This window comes from Pipistrellus kuhlii, unplaced genomic scaffold (genome assembly GCF_014108245.1).
Source record: "Pipistrellus kuhlii isolate mPipKuh1 unplaced genomic scaffold, mPipKuh1.p scaffold_m20_p_87, whole genome shotgun sequence".
Taxonomy (NCBI): Eukaryota; Metazoa; Chordata; class Mammalia; order Chiroptera; family Vespertilionidae; genus Pipistrellus; species Pipistrellus kuhlii.
Window position 1 is genome coordinate 492,173 of NW_023425592.1, and position 15,597 is coordinate 507,769.

Below are 15,597 nucleotides of genomic sequence, written 5' to 3' on the forward strand. Positions count from 1 at the left end.
GAGGCAGAGGGCCCACGGGGACTGCCATCTTCCCTGGTCTCCCAGGGTCCCACGCTACCCGCACTCAAGCAGTGGAGCGTAGTGGGAGGGGCTGGCCACTCGGGCCCTCGGGAGTCCTGCCAATGGGCAGGAGGGCCTGGCGGTGGGTTTGAGAGCCGGATTTACCCTCGTGCTTGGTGGCCTGTCTCCTCCCAGTGTGTGCCCACCTCTTCGTGGGTGGAGACAGAGGGGTAGGCTCCCGCCATGGCAGCTCGAAGCACACACCCACTGAGTGTCATCGGACCCCAGCCGGGCGCAGCAGTTGGGTGAGGCTGCGGTGGTGGCGGCTGCTGCTGTAGGGGGTTGAGACGAAATCTGACACAGAGGCAGGAAGTGGGGGAGCTGCACAGGCACCACTGCTCCTGGAGCCGCTGGCTGCCCCAATGGCTGAGGAGGGCCCTGCGCCCGCGGCCCTGGTAAGTGCCTCTGAGCCGCAGCCTGGCCCGCTCTCCGGGCCTGCTGCTGCGAGCCCCCCAGGGAGCACTCCGGCTGGGGCTGGGAGGACTCGGCTGCCAGGTTGCGGCACTGGACCTCCCGTGTGGGAAGCCCACTCCCTGGGTCCGGCACTCGGCCCCCACCCCCCGTGTGGGTGCTGGGCTTTGCTGATTGTAGAGCGGACCCCACCCCCTGCAGCCTTGCTAAAGCCCGGGAAGGAGACAGGTCCAATAGCGGGAATGGAGGAGGGGGTGGGGGAGGTGCCCGGTGCCCAAAGCAGCCCCTTCCTGTCAGCTGGCCCCACCTTTCCAGCCCTCGGGGCCAATGCCGAAGGCAGCACCTCAGACAGGCCTCACCTGGGCAGGGCAGGGCTGCAGGGCAGGCTGTGGCCTGTGGCTTGAAGGCTCCTGCGTGTGACCTCGGTGGCGTCCCCAGATCTCAGGTTTGGGCTGTAGTGGCCACGATGGGGCCTTGGCCAGGTCCTCTCTGGCCATGCTCTGCGGTCGCGGGTTATCTTTGCTGGCCTGGGCACACATGAGGGCCCGGAAGCACACGTTCTCACACTGCCCAGGAGCCCCCAACCGGAGGCAGGAGAGGAAGGTGGGCGCTGAGGCTGCGTCCTCTGGGCCTCTGTAGGAGGAGGGGCTGCTGAGCTTGGGTTTCCTGTGCTGAGTCAGAGCTCCCAGGGCGGAGACCGCCAGCACCGTGAGGCGAGGTGGGTGGCAGGTGGGCGCCCAGTCCTTCAGCCAGCCCCCAGGACCCCTGTCTTCTGCCCTCAGGTCAGTCCGGGGCTACACAGGATGGGGCCACCAGTGCCCTCAGCCCCTCCTGCCCTTTGGGTCCTAGGGTGCCTCGCCCTGCTCCTCTGGCTGTGGGTGCTGTGCACAGCCTGCCACAGGTATGTCCTTCGCTTGCCTGGGTTCCACGTGGAGCCTGCTTCAGCGCTGCGGCCAGACAGGGCGGGGCTCAGGCAGGTCCCCCGTCACCAGAGGCTGATGCCCCTGCCCCTCATCTCTGCTTCCCTGGCCTGACGACCCTCTTTCCCACAGGAAGCAGGCTCGGAGGCAGCCAGCTGGGCTGCAGGGTACCATGATGCCAGTGGAAATGGTGAGTGCCAGGCTGCCACTGGGGCCAGGTCGGGGCCAGCGGGGACTGACCTGCCTTCCTTGCCCCCAGAGCCTGCTGAGACGGCCCCCGCTCTGCATCCTCAGCAAGTCAGACACCAGACTGCATGAGCTGCACCAGGGGCCGCTGCACCGTGCAGGTGAGTCCGAGGGAGGGGAGGGCTTGCTGTACCACACCCTCACCTGCTGGGATTGGACCCTCCCTCTCCACCCCACTGATCTCTGCCCTGACCCCACTTTCAGCCCCTCGTCCTGCCAGCATGGATCTGCGCCCACAATGTCTGGAGGTGGCCAGAGACACCACGAGGCCCCCAGCCGCCTTCTCACACCGGGAACTGCCCCGGACCTCACCTGCTGCTGCCCAGCCCTCCACGGGCCCTGAGGCCACCTATTCCAATGTGGGGCTGGCAGCCATCCCCAGGGCCAGCCTGGCAGCCATCCCCGTGGTGTGGGCAGGGGTAGGGGCAGGGCTGACCAGCAGCTGTGCCAGAGACGGGCCTGAGGCCAGACCGGTGGTGGCTGAGTATGCTTGTATCCACAAGCTCAAGGGGACAGTTCGGGGTCCCCTAGGCCTGGATCAGGGGAAGACCCAGGGGACCCCAGCCACTCAGGTAAAGTGGAGGTGGTTGGATGGGGGGCAGTGGGTGGGCTGGGCAGATCCTTGCCAGTGTCGAAGATGCTGACCCGTCCCTGGGTGGGCTTCCTCCCTCCAGGTGGATATCCTATACTCCAGGATCAGCAAGCCTAAAAGGAGGGACCCGCGATCTGCCCTAGACCAGCTGGACCCCAAAGGCAGGGCAGCAATTCTGACTCTGGGCAGGAACCTGGATTACGAGGCCCCCCCACTCAGGGGCCTGAGTACCCACAGCGATCTAGAAAACGTGTACGAGAGCATCCAGGAGCTGGGGCTCCAGCCGGCAGCCCCCAGCTCTAGCTAACAGATCAGACACGAAGGCCTGCCTCTCCTGCCTCCGCCTGCGGGGCTCAACTACGCAGGGGTCTCCAACCCCTTCCTGCCCTATCACCCAAGGACAGATACTCCTTCTTCCAGCGTCCCTCTTCCTCACAGCCCCCCACAGAGGGCAGCCTGAGGGTCTGGGGTCCTGGCTGCCCTGGCCTCTCCTGCCAGCGTCTTAATAAATGCCCAGCGCGGGGAGGATGAACACCAGGAGCCCAGCCTGCTCTCCTTCGAGGCCCGGGAGGGCTGCTTGGAAGGAGTAAAAAGCATCCCCTTACCTCAGGGACAGGCTGCCTCCCTCCCGGGGTGCCTTGGCTCGCAAAACAGTGTGGGGAGAGAGACCAGATGGTTCTAAAGCGGGTGTAGCCAGTCAGCAGGGTGGCTGCCCAAGGTCGGGCTTGGTCGGGAGGGAGGGCTCGGGTCTCCCAGCCCAGGGGCCACTACATAGGGGAGGGAGAGGTAGGCAGTCGTGCGTTAGAGTAACCGGCTCTGGGGACCCAGCCAAAGAGATGCGGCCCCTTTCCGGACCCGGCAGCTCTGCGCTGGGGCACCCCACAAGGCAGCCGGCCCCCCGCGGCTCCACGGGGCCGCAGAGCGGAGGGGTGGGCCCCTCCTGGCCCGCGCGGATCGGGAGCGGCGGGGTGGGGCCTTGAGGGCGTGGCTTCGGGGCGCAGGCCAATGGGGTCGCGGCCTGCCCAGAGCACCGTCCCCTCGGAATGCTGATACTGAGCGCGGCCCAATGAGGCGCGCCGGGCGGGGCGCTCGGGGGCGGGGCCTGCCGTCGCTCCGGGGCTGGTCCCGAGCGCCCACCCTCGCCGCTGCAGCCTCGGCGCGGCCGGCGGGCCATGGAGGCCCAGCGCCGCCTGGCGCCCGGACCGGGCTGCGGGCACCCTCCTCCCCGCACCGCCGGTTCGGAACCCAAGGCCGCGCCCGTGTCGGTGCCCGCGTCGCCGCAGGTACCGGGCGCCGGGGAGCGCAGCAGAGTGCGCTCCCGCAAAAATGGCGTCGGGGTTGCACAAACCGGCCCCGGACGGAGGCGGGGCGGCGGCCTGCGTGTGTGCGTGGGTCCGCGGGGCTGGGGGCGGGCTCGCCGGCCGCGGTTTGGGGGACGAGCGGGTCCGGGTGGGGGCCGGGCCCCCGGCCGCCGCCTCCGCTGACACCCCCGGGCCGCAGGGCCCTGCCACCGGCGGCGGCTTGGCGGGCTTGGAGTTCGCGCCTCCGCAGGAGCCAGAGCCACGGGCTCTGGGGACCGGGGCAGGGGCGGCAGCGGGACCCCCGACGCCTTCGGCGCTCATCCCGGCGCCGGCGCTCAGGTGAGCCGCGCCAGCCGCAGGGGTGGCGGCCAGTGCAGAGCAGGCGGTGGGCGTGCCGCGTCCTGGCCCGCACTCCCAGGGCCAGGGCCCAGCCGGCCGCTGCCAGTCTGCCTTAGAGGCTACGCCGCCAGGCTGGCCGCCCAGGATCAGGGTCTCTGGCCGCCAAACCCTCCTGGGCACTGGGCACTGGGCACCTGGCTGGCTGTCAGCCCTGGGCGGGCTCTGGCCCAGCTCTGCTGGGGCTTAGGGCTCGCTTGTGCTTGGAGCATTTCCCCTGGCCGCTGCTGACTGCTGGCTACTCCCCACAACCCCCACCCGTCCCCAGGCCTGGCCTGGCCCACCGCTGCTGTTGCTCAACCCTGGTGAATGTGTGATTGGGGAGCACTGGGCCTCTGTGTCCAGCGCCGGTAAAGGGGACACTTTAGGGAGACTCCAGTCCAGACCCTGTTTGTTCCTGGTGGTTCCTGGAGATCTGGCCTCTGCAACCCGACCCGGGGGTGGAACTGGGCCTGCCGCCCAGCCAGAGCCTGGTACACACGCACACGCACACGCACACGCAGACACACACATGGTGCCTGGACCAAGGAGGGTTCCAGAGTACTGCTGGGCCCCACCAGCCCCACCCCATTCTCCTCCAGAGCCCCCCAAGGAAAATTCCGGCTGGATGAGGTCATGGCTGCCGCAGCCCTCACAAGCCTGTCCACCAGCCCCCTCCTGCTGAGGCCCCCTGCTGCAGCCTTAAGCACAGGTGAGACAGAGGCCTGCACAGTGTGGAAGGGGGCGGGCCCAGGCCCCTGTTCCTCCAGGACCTCGCTTGCAATGCCGCCTTCTAAACATGGACGTCAGGACCCCAGTGCCCAGGCCTGCAGCATCGCCACTCCCGGCCATGCATCTTTCCACCGATCTCTTCTGTCCCAGGGAGAGGATCCCAGGCTGCTGGGCCAGCTCCTCCTCGCCACCGCCGCCTCCAAGAGGCTGGTGCCCACCCAACGTCCCCGTGACTAGGTGACCAGGCGAGGCTCAGAGTTAAGGGACTCGGCAGCAGTCTGCAGAGCGGCATGAGCACGCTCAGGTCCTGACACTGGCCTGGCGTGTCCCTGCAGACGCCTGCTGGGAGCCCTGGCCCCAGACCCTGGGGCAGCCACCCGCCAGCTACAGCAGCAGCAGTGGAGACGGGCTGGGACCCAGCCAGCGAGCAGTCCTCTCCATCCTCCCCGTCACCCCCGCTGCCCCCAGAGGCAGCCTTCCTGTTTGGGGAGCCTGTGCCTCGGAAGAGGAAGGTAAGGGGGCGGGGGAATCTGCTCAGGGCGGGATGGACACCCGGGTGGGAGCCTGACCACCAGCCCTTGTCGTCCAGAGCTCGGGGCAGGTCCGGTTCCAGTGCCTGTGGAAGTGCTGTGGGAAGGTGCTGAGCACAGCCTCCGGGATGCAGAGACACATCCGCCTGGCGCACTGGGGTGCGGTGGGGCAGGCGGGTGGGGGTGGGCTGGGCCAAGCGGGCCAGCGCTCCAGCTCCCACCTGCCTTGTCCCCGCAGGCGGCAGGCAGAGCCAGAGCAGAGTGATGGCGAGGAGGACTTTTACTACATGGAGCTGGACATTGGTCTGGAGGTGCTGACCCCAGTGTCCCCCACAGCCTCCCTGCTGCCCACCTTCCCTCACCTGGAGCTGCTGGAGCCTCCAGCCTTGCTCGGCCTGCTGCACCCATTGGCCTTGCCCCCGCCCCAGGTGCCGAGTCCTGTGGCACCCTCCCGGCTGCGTCACAGTGACCGCCCTACCAGGGGGTGCGGGCGCTCACAGGCAGCCGTGGGGGTGGGCGGGAGCAAGGCCACAGCTCCGTTCCTTGCAGGGCTGCCTGGCACCCACCCAGCTGCAGCCACCGCCCAACACAGTCAGGGCCTGCATGCCAGCCCTGCCCTCCAAGCTCAGTGCCAGTCTGAGGTGCATGTGGGCTGAGGGGCAGGCGGGGAGGGTCCCAGCCCAACAGCACTCCATGCTCCCTGTGTGCTCCCCTAGGAAGCCCTGAGGCGACGCCAAGGCGTACTGCTCGGAGCGCCCGGGCCTGTGGTGCACCGCCTGCCGCTGGAAGAAGGCCTGCCAGCGCTTCCTGGCCTGAGGGCGGCACCAGGTCCAGAGCCCGGACTGCACCGCTGAGCCTGCGCCGCCCACAGGTTCTGCAGAAGACACTGCACCCCCTGCTCAGAGCCTCCAGCAGTACGGGGTCTGCCTTCTCATGGGGAGGGGCGTCCCTGGACCCCGACGGGGGAGGTGCCACCACCAAAGTGCCTCTGAAGGAGCCAGCCTTCTATACGACAGCCACACAGGTCCCTGGGGTGGCCGTCCGCCCTGTCCATCCGTGGACTTGTCAAGGATGCTGATAGGCCCAGGTTTGAGGCCACGTGGGAGCCAGACCTGGATGCACTGGGGGGGGGGAGGGGGGGGCAGCACTGGGGGCTCCGTGTCACACTTATCCTGATGGCTCAGGGCCCGGAGCTGACATTTGTACCATGTTTTTGAAGCTCAGGTGTCTTGTGTCTGGACAGTGCCAGGCAAGCAGAAAAATTAAACTTTGGGGTTTTTCCAGGAGCCGTGCCTGCCTCCTGAAGAGGGCGCGACACGGACCTGAGACCTGCCACAGGCATGTTGGTGGGTGGGCGACTGGCCACCTCCGCTCAGTGCGAGGCTGTGGGAGGGGACCAGCTCAAACACACACGAGGCATCTGCTTGAGCAGCAATTTCCCAGTTTATTGAGTGATCGCTTTGCAAGACTGTCCACACTCTCCCGTCACAGAAAGCCCCGGCGGCCCAGCCCAAGCAGACGAGCTCGCAGACCCGCTGGAGAGGGCCTGTCTGCCTGTCCGAGGCGGCAGAGGAGCAGACGGCAGCTCCCCAGCCGATCACAGAACTCCCCCAAATGCTCGCTGTCCCCATTGCCAGCACAGGTTTATAATAATATAAAGTCAGTATAATATAGATTATCCCCAAAAAAACCAAGTCTTCAAACACGGCCCTTTTCTTTTGTTGTCATTTGTTTTTGTTGACAGGTCGAAAGCATGTTGAAAAAATAAATATTTAAGAAAAGCACACACCCTCCCAACAAGGAGCTCTAAAAGGGTTGCGTACGGAGCCACGCAGGCGCTAACAAACAACCACCATTAAGTATGGCTTTAGAGTTGCACGTGTCACAAAATGAGGGAAAGTAAATTACCTTTCATCAAATTGCAAGAAGTTCCAGTTTTTGCATTTTCTTTTTTTTATAAAGAGATATGTGCAAAGTTGGAAGCAGGAGCTGTGTCTTTTGAGTCAAGGTCCCTATTGAGTCCTGGCAGTGTTGTGACTTTCCCAAAACCCAGGGTCCAAATGAGCACCCTGGTCAGGATCCAGAGCTTAATACAAACGTCGGTGGGTTCCCCGTCACCCCCACAGGCCACCCAGTGGGCTGTGTGTCCCACTTCGGCATCACCAACACCAAAATACAAATGAAAAAGTACAAAATGTGAAATGTAATCTACACAGTTTTTCCTCTTCATAAAAAAAATATTTATTAGCTTAGACATTGATTTAAAAAAAAGATCAGTCACATGAAATGACCCTTCGTGACACTTGCCCTCCTGAGAGGCGGTATGTGTCTCCATCCCGTCGCTGCTACGCCTGCACATGGGGCCCTGGCTTCCCAGCAGGGTGGTGTTGGGAAGGAAATGCCCGTGGCATGGGCGTGAGCCCCGGGTCAGCAGGGGCAGTGTGCAGCGCAGACAGCAGGTGTCCTGAGTGGAGGTGGCCCTGGCGTGGGCAGGTGGCCTGAGGTGGACCGGCACAGAACCAGAGACACCTGTCGGCTGCAAAGGTCTGTTTTCAAACGTGTTCTATAAGAAAGGAGGTCTGTTTAGAAAAAGGGCTAGAAAGGGGGGGGAAGTACAAGTTCTGAGAGCCCAGTGGGGGCTCGGCTGGGCCTCACTGCTGACAGGCAGGAAACATGCCCAAAAGCCCTCGCACGGCCTGGCCACCCCGCAGGAGAGTGGACAACCGTGGCCGTTCCTCTTAAGGACAGTGTCGGGCTCAGGGTCTGCAGCCAAGGGAAGCGGGCGCAGGCAGCTGGGCAGCAGCCCTTCCGAGTGTCCTCTGCCACGGATGGGACGGCGGCTGATCTCACTTAAAAAATAAATAAGTAAAAGCAAAAGCGCGGCTTCTCCCGGGGGCAGGACTTCAAGGACAGCACCATGTCCCACGCGCCCACCTGGGCGGGGCGGCCCCAGCCCCTGCAGGGGAACCTCGGGGCCGAACCCACAGGGCGCGCGGGGTCCACCGGGAATAGATGTGACGCAATAGGAACTTGGTAAAAGCCTCGGGCTCAGTCTGGGCAGAGGAAAAGCCACGCTCTGTGTGGCACCGGAGCCCTCGCAGGGGCCTGTGCTGTGCCTGGAGGCAGGGAGGCGGGAGGTCTGAGTAACAGCGCCAGGCCGGTGCTTTTCGCCCGGAAGAGAGGAGAGCAGGCTGTGAGCGCCGAAAGGCAGCACGAGGGCCTGGCCACGCACCACGGAGACCCTGCGGCCAGGTGCGAGGAGGGAAGCCAGCAGCCGCACCGTGGGCCCATCGGCGTGGCCAGCCGTCGCGGGCGTGGCAGTGCGTGGCAGCAGGACGCCGCCTCCAGTGTTAGCAGCAGCAGGGCTGGTTCCGGGGGGCAGCAGGCATGGAGAGCCAGGGGACAGGCGCGGGGGCGCCCCAAAGAAGTGCACATGGAACAGCGTGGGACCCTGGGCCCAGCCCCGCCCCCAGCAGTTAGCACCTGGGAGCCCGGCCAGCGGGGCGGCCGCTGCTCCGTGCGAGCACCGCGCCCAGAGCCAGGCCCGGGCTGTGCAGGGGCTCCCAGGCGCCCGGGCCACGGCGCCTCGGAGCGAGGGCCGCAGGCAGCGAGCGCTGCGGAGCCGGGCCCTGGGGTCAGAGCTCCTCATATCTCGGACCTGTGACCTCGGGGCCACTCCGACACCCAAGCAGTGCTGACCTGGCCTGGCCATTACGCCATCAGTGCCCCAGGCCGGGCCCCTTGGGGGACTCTCTGCCCCCAAAGATGACAGGTGGGGACCTCCCTGTGCCCCACCAACTTCGTGTTTGATCCCGCAGCCCCCGGGGCGGAGGCCACACCTGCTCCCGAGACCACGGGGCTGGCCCTCGGGCAGGTCCGGGGCAGGACAGAACCAAGGGGCCGGGAGGAGGGGCAGCGGCTCCGATGCCCTCCCGGGCCAGGGAGACCCTAAGCATGCACACACAGACGGAGGGTGGCACAGCCAGCACCCTGGTGCCCGCCCAGGGCCTAGGAGATCCAGGCAAAGTCCTTGCCCGCCGGCCCCCGGGGCGAGTCCTGGTCCTTGTCCTCCCCCAGCAGCGCGTCCTCGGGGGCCAGGCCGTCGTCCTCGTCCTCGCCCAGCTCCTCCTCGCCGTCCCCGCGGGGGTCGTCGGGGTCCTCCAGGTAGGGCCCGTCGCCGGAGAGCGGCTCTGGGGAGCCCGCGGCCCCGGCGCCGCCCAGCGGCCCGGCCCCGCCGCGGCCCGCACAGTCGGCGCACACACCGTGCCGCCGCGAGCCGTGCTTGATGCCCACGCTGGCGGCCGACACGAACACGCGGCTGCACAGCTTGCACACGTACTTCTTGTCCTTGCTGTGCACCTGCGGGAACGGGCGGGCAGTGAGCGGCGCCGGGGCCAGCGGGCCTGTTGGCGAAGGGCTGGCAGGGCTGTGTGCTTCCCCTCTGCTCGCCAGCACCACACGGGGTGGCCACTGTCCCGGTGCCCTCGGCTGCCCTCCCCAGTGGCCCCCGTCCTGCCACGCCCATCCACAAACCCCCGAACCCTGAGCCTGCCACGCTAACGTGTGTGCTCACACTTGAGCTGCGTGAGGTCGGGATCGGGGCTGGGGCCCCTCGGGGAAGCCAGCCAGGCCCTGGAGCCGGGTGCTGCCCGCGGCTCCCGCCCCGGCCAGGCTCTGCGGACCCTCCTGGGTGTCTGTCTGTCTGTCTGACACACTTTAGATCCAGGCTTCCTCCCCAACAAGACAGCAAACTGGGAAGCTGAAGGGGAAGTGCGGGTCCCTCCGCGAGGACAGCCCTCGAATTTCGAGGACATTTTCAGGGTTTCCGACCCTCCCTGAAGCCCCCCACGAACCCCATGAATCCACGGGATCAGTGTACCGAACGGAGAATGTGGTTTTGCCAAAGGAAAGACGTACTAGTAAGGTACCGGTGGGTACTGCACCCGTAAAGCGTAAGCTGGACTGCCCCCGTGCTGTTCGCCGGAAACTAGCACGACCACACGGTGCAGCTGCAGCCGGACAGGTGCGGTTCCCGCGTGTGCCCGGGGGACCGGCCGCGGCTCAGCCCGCCTCTGCAGCTCCCTCTGCGGCTCCCACTGCGTCAGACCGGGCTCCCTCTGCGGCTCCCGGTCAGACCGGGCTCCCTCTGCGGCTCCCTCTGGGCTCCCGGTCAGACCGGGCTCCCTCTGCGGCTCCCTCTGCGGCTCCTGCGGGTGGTGGGCATGCGTGCATGCGTTCGCTCCCTCCTCTGACCCATGTGCTGTATGTTCTCAGGTCACTGGCTCATTCTAACCTTTTTACCAAATTATGAGCTTTTATTCAATTAAGATAATTAATTTTGATTTCCACACATCCAGGGTTTCGTTGTAAATGGTTTTTCCAGCTTCTCATGTAACTATGAAGAAATTCCTATATTATCACCTGTGTCATTGCAGTGCAGCCCACAACTGCACTTCCATTTCAGCAGGTTAAGTAGAAATTAATTTAGTGGGTTACTGAAAAAAAAATATAGCAACCCATGTCACAGCGTCCCAGCACCTGTGACAAACAGACACCTTCTCTGTGGACGCAGATGCTCTCCCTGGAAAGCAGCGGCTGGCAGGAGCCCGTGGGGCCCTCTGGACGGGCAGAGCAGGACAGGGTCCAAAGCCAGGGCAGAGTGGGCCTTGGCTCCGGGGCTGCCAACTGGCCACTCCCGGAGCAGCTGGACCCACCTGGGAGCAGCAGCTGGGACGGGGCCCTCCGGCCGGGGCCGGGGGCGGCTGCGGGACTCAGCATCTCTCATCAGCCAGAGCCCGGCGTCCAGCTGCAGGCCAGGTGGTGGGCGCTGCTCGCTCCAGGGTCCCTCTGTCAGGAGCCAGGCCTGAGGGTCCTGCCTCACCCCCAGTCTGCCACACCTGGGCCACCCTCAACCATGTGACACGGCCCCAGGCTGCCGGGTGGCTTTCCCGCCAGGCCTCCCGGTGGCTCTGCTCCCGATGCCAATCCCCCCTGCAGAGAGCCGGCCAGCCTGTGTACCCACTGAGGACCAAGACACCCGAACCAGCGACATCACCCTGATGCCCTCTTCCCATCTCCGCTGGACCCCAGGGCTGCCCCACTACTTCCCGTCACACTGGTTCACGCCCAGCCGATCCCCCGCAGCCCTGAGCCCCCGCAGCCCTGTGCCCCCTGAGCCCTGTGCCCCCTGAGCCCTGAGCCCCCACAGCCCTGTGCCCCCTGAGCCCTGTGCCTCCTGAGCCCCCGCAGCCCTGTGCCCCCTGAGCCCTGTGCCTCCTGAGCCCCCGCAGCCCTGTGCCCCCTGAGCCCTGTGCCCCCTGAGCCCTGAGCCCTGAGCCCTGTGCCCCCTGAGCCCCCTGAGCCCTGTGCCCCCTGAGCCCTGAGCCCCCACAGCCCTGTGCCCCCTGAGCCCCCTGAGCCCTGTGTCCCCTGAGCCCTGAGCCCCCACAGCCCTGTGCCCCCACAGCCCTGTGCCCCCACAGCCCTGTGCCCCCACAGCCCTGTGCCCCCTGAGCCCTGAGCCCCCACAGCCCTGTGCCCCCTGAGCCCTGTGCCCCCACAGCCCTGAGCCCCCACAGCCCTGTGCCCCCACAGCCCTGTGCCCCCTGAGCCCTGAGCCCCCACAGCCCTGAGCCCCCACAGCCCTGTGCCCCCACAGCCCTGTGCCCCCTGAGCCCTGAGCCCCCACAGCCCTGTGCCCCCTGAGCCCTGTGCCCCCTGAGCCCTGAGCCCTGAGCCCTGTGCCCCCTGATCCCCCGCAGCCCTGTGCCCCCTGAGCCCTGTGCCCCTGAGCCCTGTGCCCCCACAGCCCTGTGCCCCCGCAGCCCTGTGCCCCCTGAGCCCTGTGCCCCTGAGCCCCCGCAGCCCTGTGCCCCCTGAGCCCTGAGCCCACACAGCCCTGTGCCCCCGCAGCCCTGTGCCCCCACAGCCCTGTGCCCCCGCAGCCCTGTGCCCCCACAGCCCTGTGCCCCCTGAGCCCTGAGCCCCCTGAGCCCTGTGCCCCCGCAGCCCTGTGCCCCCGCAGCCCTGTGCCCCCGCAGCCCTGAGCCTCCTGAGCCCCCGCAGCCCTGTGCCCCCGCAGCCCTGTGCCCCCACAGCCCTGTGCCCCCACAGCCCTGTGCCCCCTGAGCCCTGAGCCCCCGCAGCCCTGTGCCCCCGCAGCCCTGTGCCCCCACAGCCCTGTGCCCCTGAGCCCTGTGCCCCCGCAGCCCTGTGCCCCCACAGCCCTGTGCCCCCACAGCCCTGTGCCCCCTGAGCCCTGAGCCCCCGCAGCCCTGTGCCCCCACAGCCCTGTGCCCCCACAGCCCTGTGCCCCCTGAGCCCTGTGCCCCCGCAGCCCTGTGCCCCCACAGCCCTGTGCCCCCTGAGCCCTGAGCCCCCACAGCCCTGTGCCCCCGCAGCCCTGTGCCCCCGCAGCCCTGTGCCCCCACAGCCCTGTGCCCCCGCAGCCCTGTGCCCCCGCAGCCCTGTGCCCCCACAGCCCTGTGCCCCCACAGCCCTGTGCCCCCTGAGCCCTGTGCCCCTGAGCCCTGTGCCCCCTAAGCCCTGTGCCCCCGCAGCCCTGTGCCCCCGCAGCCCTGTGCCCCCTGAGCCCTGTGCCCCCTGAGCCCTGAGCCCCCGCAGCCCTGAGCCCCCGCAGCCCTGAGCCCCCGCAGCCCTGAGCCCCCGCAGTGCACATCCCGGGGCTCGGATGCTGCATGCATCTCCTGGTCCAGCTCCTCAGCCTGAGCCACAGGCCTTCCTGGTTTATTTCAGCACCCAAAGGCCCCCACCTGCCTTTCCGGGGATCTGCCTCCATTTCAAGGACCTTTTCATGTCCGGCCACGCAAACCCCCAACACCTGATGCCTGACGCTTGGGAGCCGGCTCACACAGAGACAGGGGGCAGCACAGGGCGGGGAGCCTGGGCTCGCACAGGGACCGGGGGTGGGGGGTGGGGGTGGGGGGCAATGAAGTGGGGCCCAGGGGCCACGGGCAGGGGTTCCAGAAGCGGAGAGGAAACTGAGGGTGTGATGTGGCCCTGCCTCTACACCCAGGCCCGGAGGGCAGAGCCAGGTGGGAGTTATGGGGGTTGAGTGGACCCCACTTCAGGGCTTCCTGTGGTGATCCGCACCCGACCCTGCCAACCGGGCAGACCCCAAGTGAGCCCTGACCCTGACCTGGCCGCCCCACCCCACTCACCAGCGTGTGCCGCTTCATGTGCTCGCGCCGGGTGAACTTCTTCCCGCAGATCTCGCAGGGGTAGGGCCGCTCGCCCGTGTGGGAGCGCATGTGGCGCTTGAGGATGCACTGGTGCATGGCCGAGAAGCTGCAGTACGGGCACTTGAACTTCTTCCTGATGACCGTGAACTCATTGACTGGAAGACAGCACAGAGCGCATCACCAGCGGCCCTGCAGCCGCCCCAGCCCCGCCCCACCCGGCAGAGCCAAAGGCAGCCGCGGCCGCTCTGACACGTCAGCGTCAAACACACTGCACACGCAGCCCCGGCAGAAGCAGCATCCACACGGCGGGCCGGCGGGCCTGGCCCAGCCCCTCTCCCTGCGGGCACCCGGCCGCGCTGCTGGTGTGGCTGCGAGGCATCCAGTGGGCACAGCGAGCGCAAGGCCGAGTGCCCACACGCAGGGGAAGTGAGCGGCCGCTGCCTGGACGAGGCTTGTCCCGCGGTCCCCCCACTTCACCAAGCCACGCCGCGGCCCAGGCCCCCGGGTCAGCCTGCCCTCAGGCATCTCTCCCCACTTTCCTGGCGTCTCTCGCCCCCTGGGCACTGGGGCAGCCCGGACACGACAGTCACCCCTCTTGAGCCCACAGGGAGCCTTCCCAGTACCCCAGAATCCCAGAGGCCTCCTGGGTTCCTCCGGGATGACCCCCAGCAGCCCAAGTCCTGAGGAGGAGCGGTGCGGACACATGTCCCAGGCGTCCGGAGCGGCTTCCCAGGCCTGAGCTGGCGCCCGCACCCAGAGGACAGGCCAAGGGTCAAGAGCACTGGGCACAGCCAGAGGGGCTGCCGGGAGCCCACCCAGGAGGGCCAGCAGTCAGGGCAGGTGGCCTCCTGCTGCACCGTCAGACCCCTTGCAAACGTCCACGTGTGGCAGGCCTGGCTGCGGTCACAACGGCCCTGAGAGGCACTGGGAGGCAGACATGAGGACAAGCACCAGAGTCATAGCCCGGAGAGCAAGGCGGGGCAGGAACTGAGGTGACCCACAGCCCCGGTCCTTCCCATGGGGGAGCCAGCCAACGGCTGGACAACGGACCAGGCGGCTTCCATGAGCCCCTTCCCCTCCCCTGAGCCACCCACCACATCCCAGAGGCAGGGCCCGATCCACCACCTCTGGGAAGTGCACCCATGGCTCCCAGCTCCTTCCTGCTGCTTAGACCCTGGTCATGGCCGTGCTGTGGACAGGCTGCCAGCTGACGGTGCAGAGCAGGGACCCCAGCACAGTGGTCCTTGCGTGGCAGCCCATTTCTGAAACGTGTCTGTGTAAATCGGGGGGAAACCTGAGTGCAGCGTCCTCGTTTGTTTCTTAAAGAAGCATCTATTTCCTCCGGGAGCTCTCCGAGGGGCCCACATAACCCAGCAACCAGACCCCGTGGATTCGGGACGAGACAGGAGACCGTCTGCCAGGGTACCCACCCAGGACTCTGCTCTGTCTCCCGCACCCACGGCAGCCAGTGCGTGCCAGGGACAACCTCCTAGGAAGCAGGGCCCTGCCTGGCCACATCCTGCCTCACCTCCGAGCTATGACTGTCAGGTATGACACTCCTACTTGTGTGACACTAACCATTGCTCTAAACGTCAGGACCATTCCTACTGGTCACAAGGCCACTCCGGTGTCCCAGTGCTCCCTTCAGTCTGTGCTTCTGTCCAGGGAGCATTCCTTTGGCCACAGGCTGTTGGTGCTTCTTGTCAGCTGGCCAAATATTCTCTCACTTTTGTTTGTTTGTACCAGAATGTCTTCAGCCTTGATTTCTGAAGGATATTTTTGCTGAGTATAGAATTCTAAGTTGGCAACTTTTTTGCAGCCCTTTAATGATGCTACTCATTGTCTCGAGCTTCTGTAGTTTCTTTTAAATAGTGGGCTATCAGTCTGTTCTCTTGAAAGAAACGTCTTTATTCTCTGACTGCTTTTACGATTTTTCTTTTTGTCTTTTGTTTTCAATAGTTTGATTACAGTGTACCCAGATATTGTTTTTCTGTTGCTATTCTTTTATTTGGTCTTCATTATACAATGCTTCTTAAAACTGTATATTGATGTCTTTTATCAGTTTCGGAAAATTCTCAGCTACTGTCTCAGCTACTGATTCTGCTTCGGTTCCATGTTTTCTCTGGAACTCCAATCACACAGATATTAAAATTTTTCACTGTGCTCATGCTTCTCTTTGTGTTTTTCTCATTCTTTCTCTTCTCCTGACTTTGGGTGTGGATATTTCCC

General features: G+C 65.7%; 3 protein-coding genes across 8 annotated transcripts in view; 2 read left to right on the top strand and 1 right to left on the bottom strand.

The window, feature by feature from the left end:
• Window positions 1–45: 45 nt before the first annotated feature.
• On the top strand, window positions 46–2,766 carry LIME1 (Lck interacting transmembrane adaptor 1). 3 transcript variants are annotated; one of them, XM_045577284.1, is made up of 6 exons: window positions 46–1,074; window positions 1,254–1,372; window positions 1,524–1,581; window positions 1,651–1,738; window positions 1,842–2,209; window positions 2,312–2,766. In XM_045577284.1, the coding sequence occupies exons 1-6, from the start codon at window positions 967–969 to the stop codon at window positions 2,534–2,536; spliced, it is 966 nt and encodes a 321-aa protein (XP_045433240.1). In that variant the 5' UTR covers window positions 46–966; the 3' UTR covers window positions 2,537–2,766. The 3 variants fall into 3 exon arrangements, with proteins under 3 accessions (XP_045433240.1, XP_036281809.2, XP_036281808.1); XM_036425916.2 differs by having other exon boundaries at window positions 1,524–1,738; XM_036425915.2 differs by having other exon boundaries at window positions 46–455; window positions 1,524–1,738.
• A 547-nt stretch (window positions 2,767–3,313) lies between these two features.
• Window positions 3,314–6,450, top strand: SLC2A4RG (SLC2A4 regulator). Of its 2 annotated transcripts, none has more exons than XM_045577285.1 (7): window positions 3,314–3,512; window positions 3,730–3,869; window positions 4,508–4,617; window positions 4,973–5,149; window positions 5,227–5,326; window positions 5,406–5,595; window positions 5,884–6,450. In XM_045577285.1, the coding sequence occupies exons 1-7, from the start codon at window positions 3,402–3,404 to the stop codon at window positions 6,019–6,021; spliced, it is 966 nt and encodes a 321-aa protein (XP_045433241.1). In that variant the 5' UTR covers window positions 3,314–3,401; the 3' UTR covers window positions 6,022–6,450. The 2 variants fall into 2 exon arrangements, with proteins under 2 accessions (XP_045433241.1, XP_045433242.1); XM_045577286.1 differs by having other exon boundaries at window positions 3,315–3,512; window positions 5,406–5,478.
• Window positions 6,451–7,127: 677 nt separating this feature from the next.
• The window catches only part of ZBTB46 (zinc finger and BTB domain containing 46), a 39,007-nt gene continuing 30,537 nt past the window's right edge, over window positions 7,128–15,597 (bottom strand). For all 3 annotated transcript variants that reach the window (XM_036425899.2, XM_036425901.2, XM_045577281.1), the window contains exons 4-5: window positions 13,348–13,523; window positions 7,128–9,526 (exon numbers count right to left, since the gene is read on the bottom strand). In XM_036425899.2, coding sequence (XP_036281792.1) covers window positions 9,176–9,526; window positions 13,348–13,523 — 527 coding nt within the window. In that variant the 3' untranslated portion in view covers window positions 7,128–9,175. The remainder of the gene's footprint in view (window positions 9,527–13,347; window positions 13,524–15,597) is intronic.

Coding starts and splice junctions, on each gene's coding strand:
- LIME1 (XM_036425916.2), top strand. CDS start 967: ATGCTCTGCGGTCGCGGGTTATCTTTGCTGGCCTGGGCACACATGAGG. Junction 1,739..1,841: donor GGGGCCGCTGCACCGTGCAG/GTGAGTCCGAGG, acceptor CCCCACTTTCAG/CCCCTCGTCCTGCCAGCATG. Junction 2,210..2,311: donor AGGGGACCCCAGCCACTCAG/GTAAAGTGGAGG, acceptor TCCTCCCTCCAG/GTGGATATCCTATACTCCAG.
- SLC2A4RG (XM_045577285.1), top strand. CDS start 3,402: ATGGAGGCCCAGCGCCGCCTGGCGCCCGGACCGGGCTGCGGGCACCCT. Junction 3,870..4,507: donor ATCCCGGCGCCGGCGCTCAG/GTGAGCCGCGCC, acceptor ATTCTCCTCCAG/AGCCCCCCAAGGAAAATTCC. Junction 5,150..5,226: donor CTGTGCCTCGGAAGAGGAAG/GTAAGGGGGCGG, acceptor CTTGTCGTCCAG/AGCTCGGGGCAGGTCCGGTT.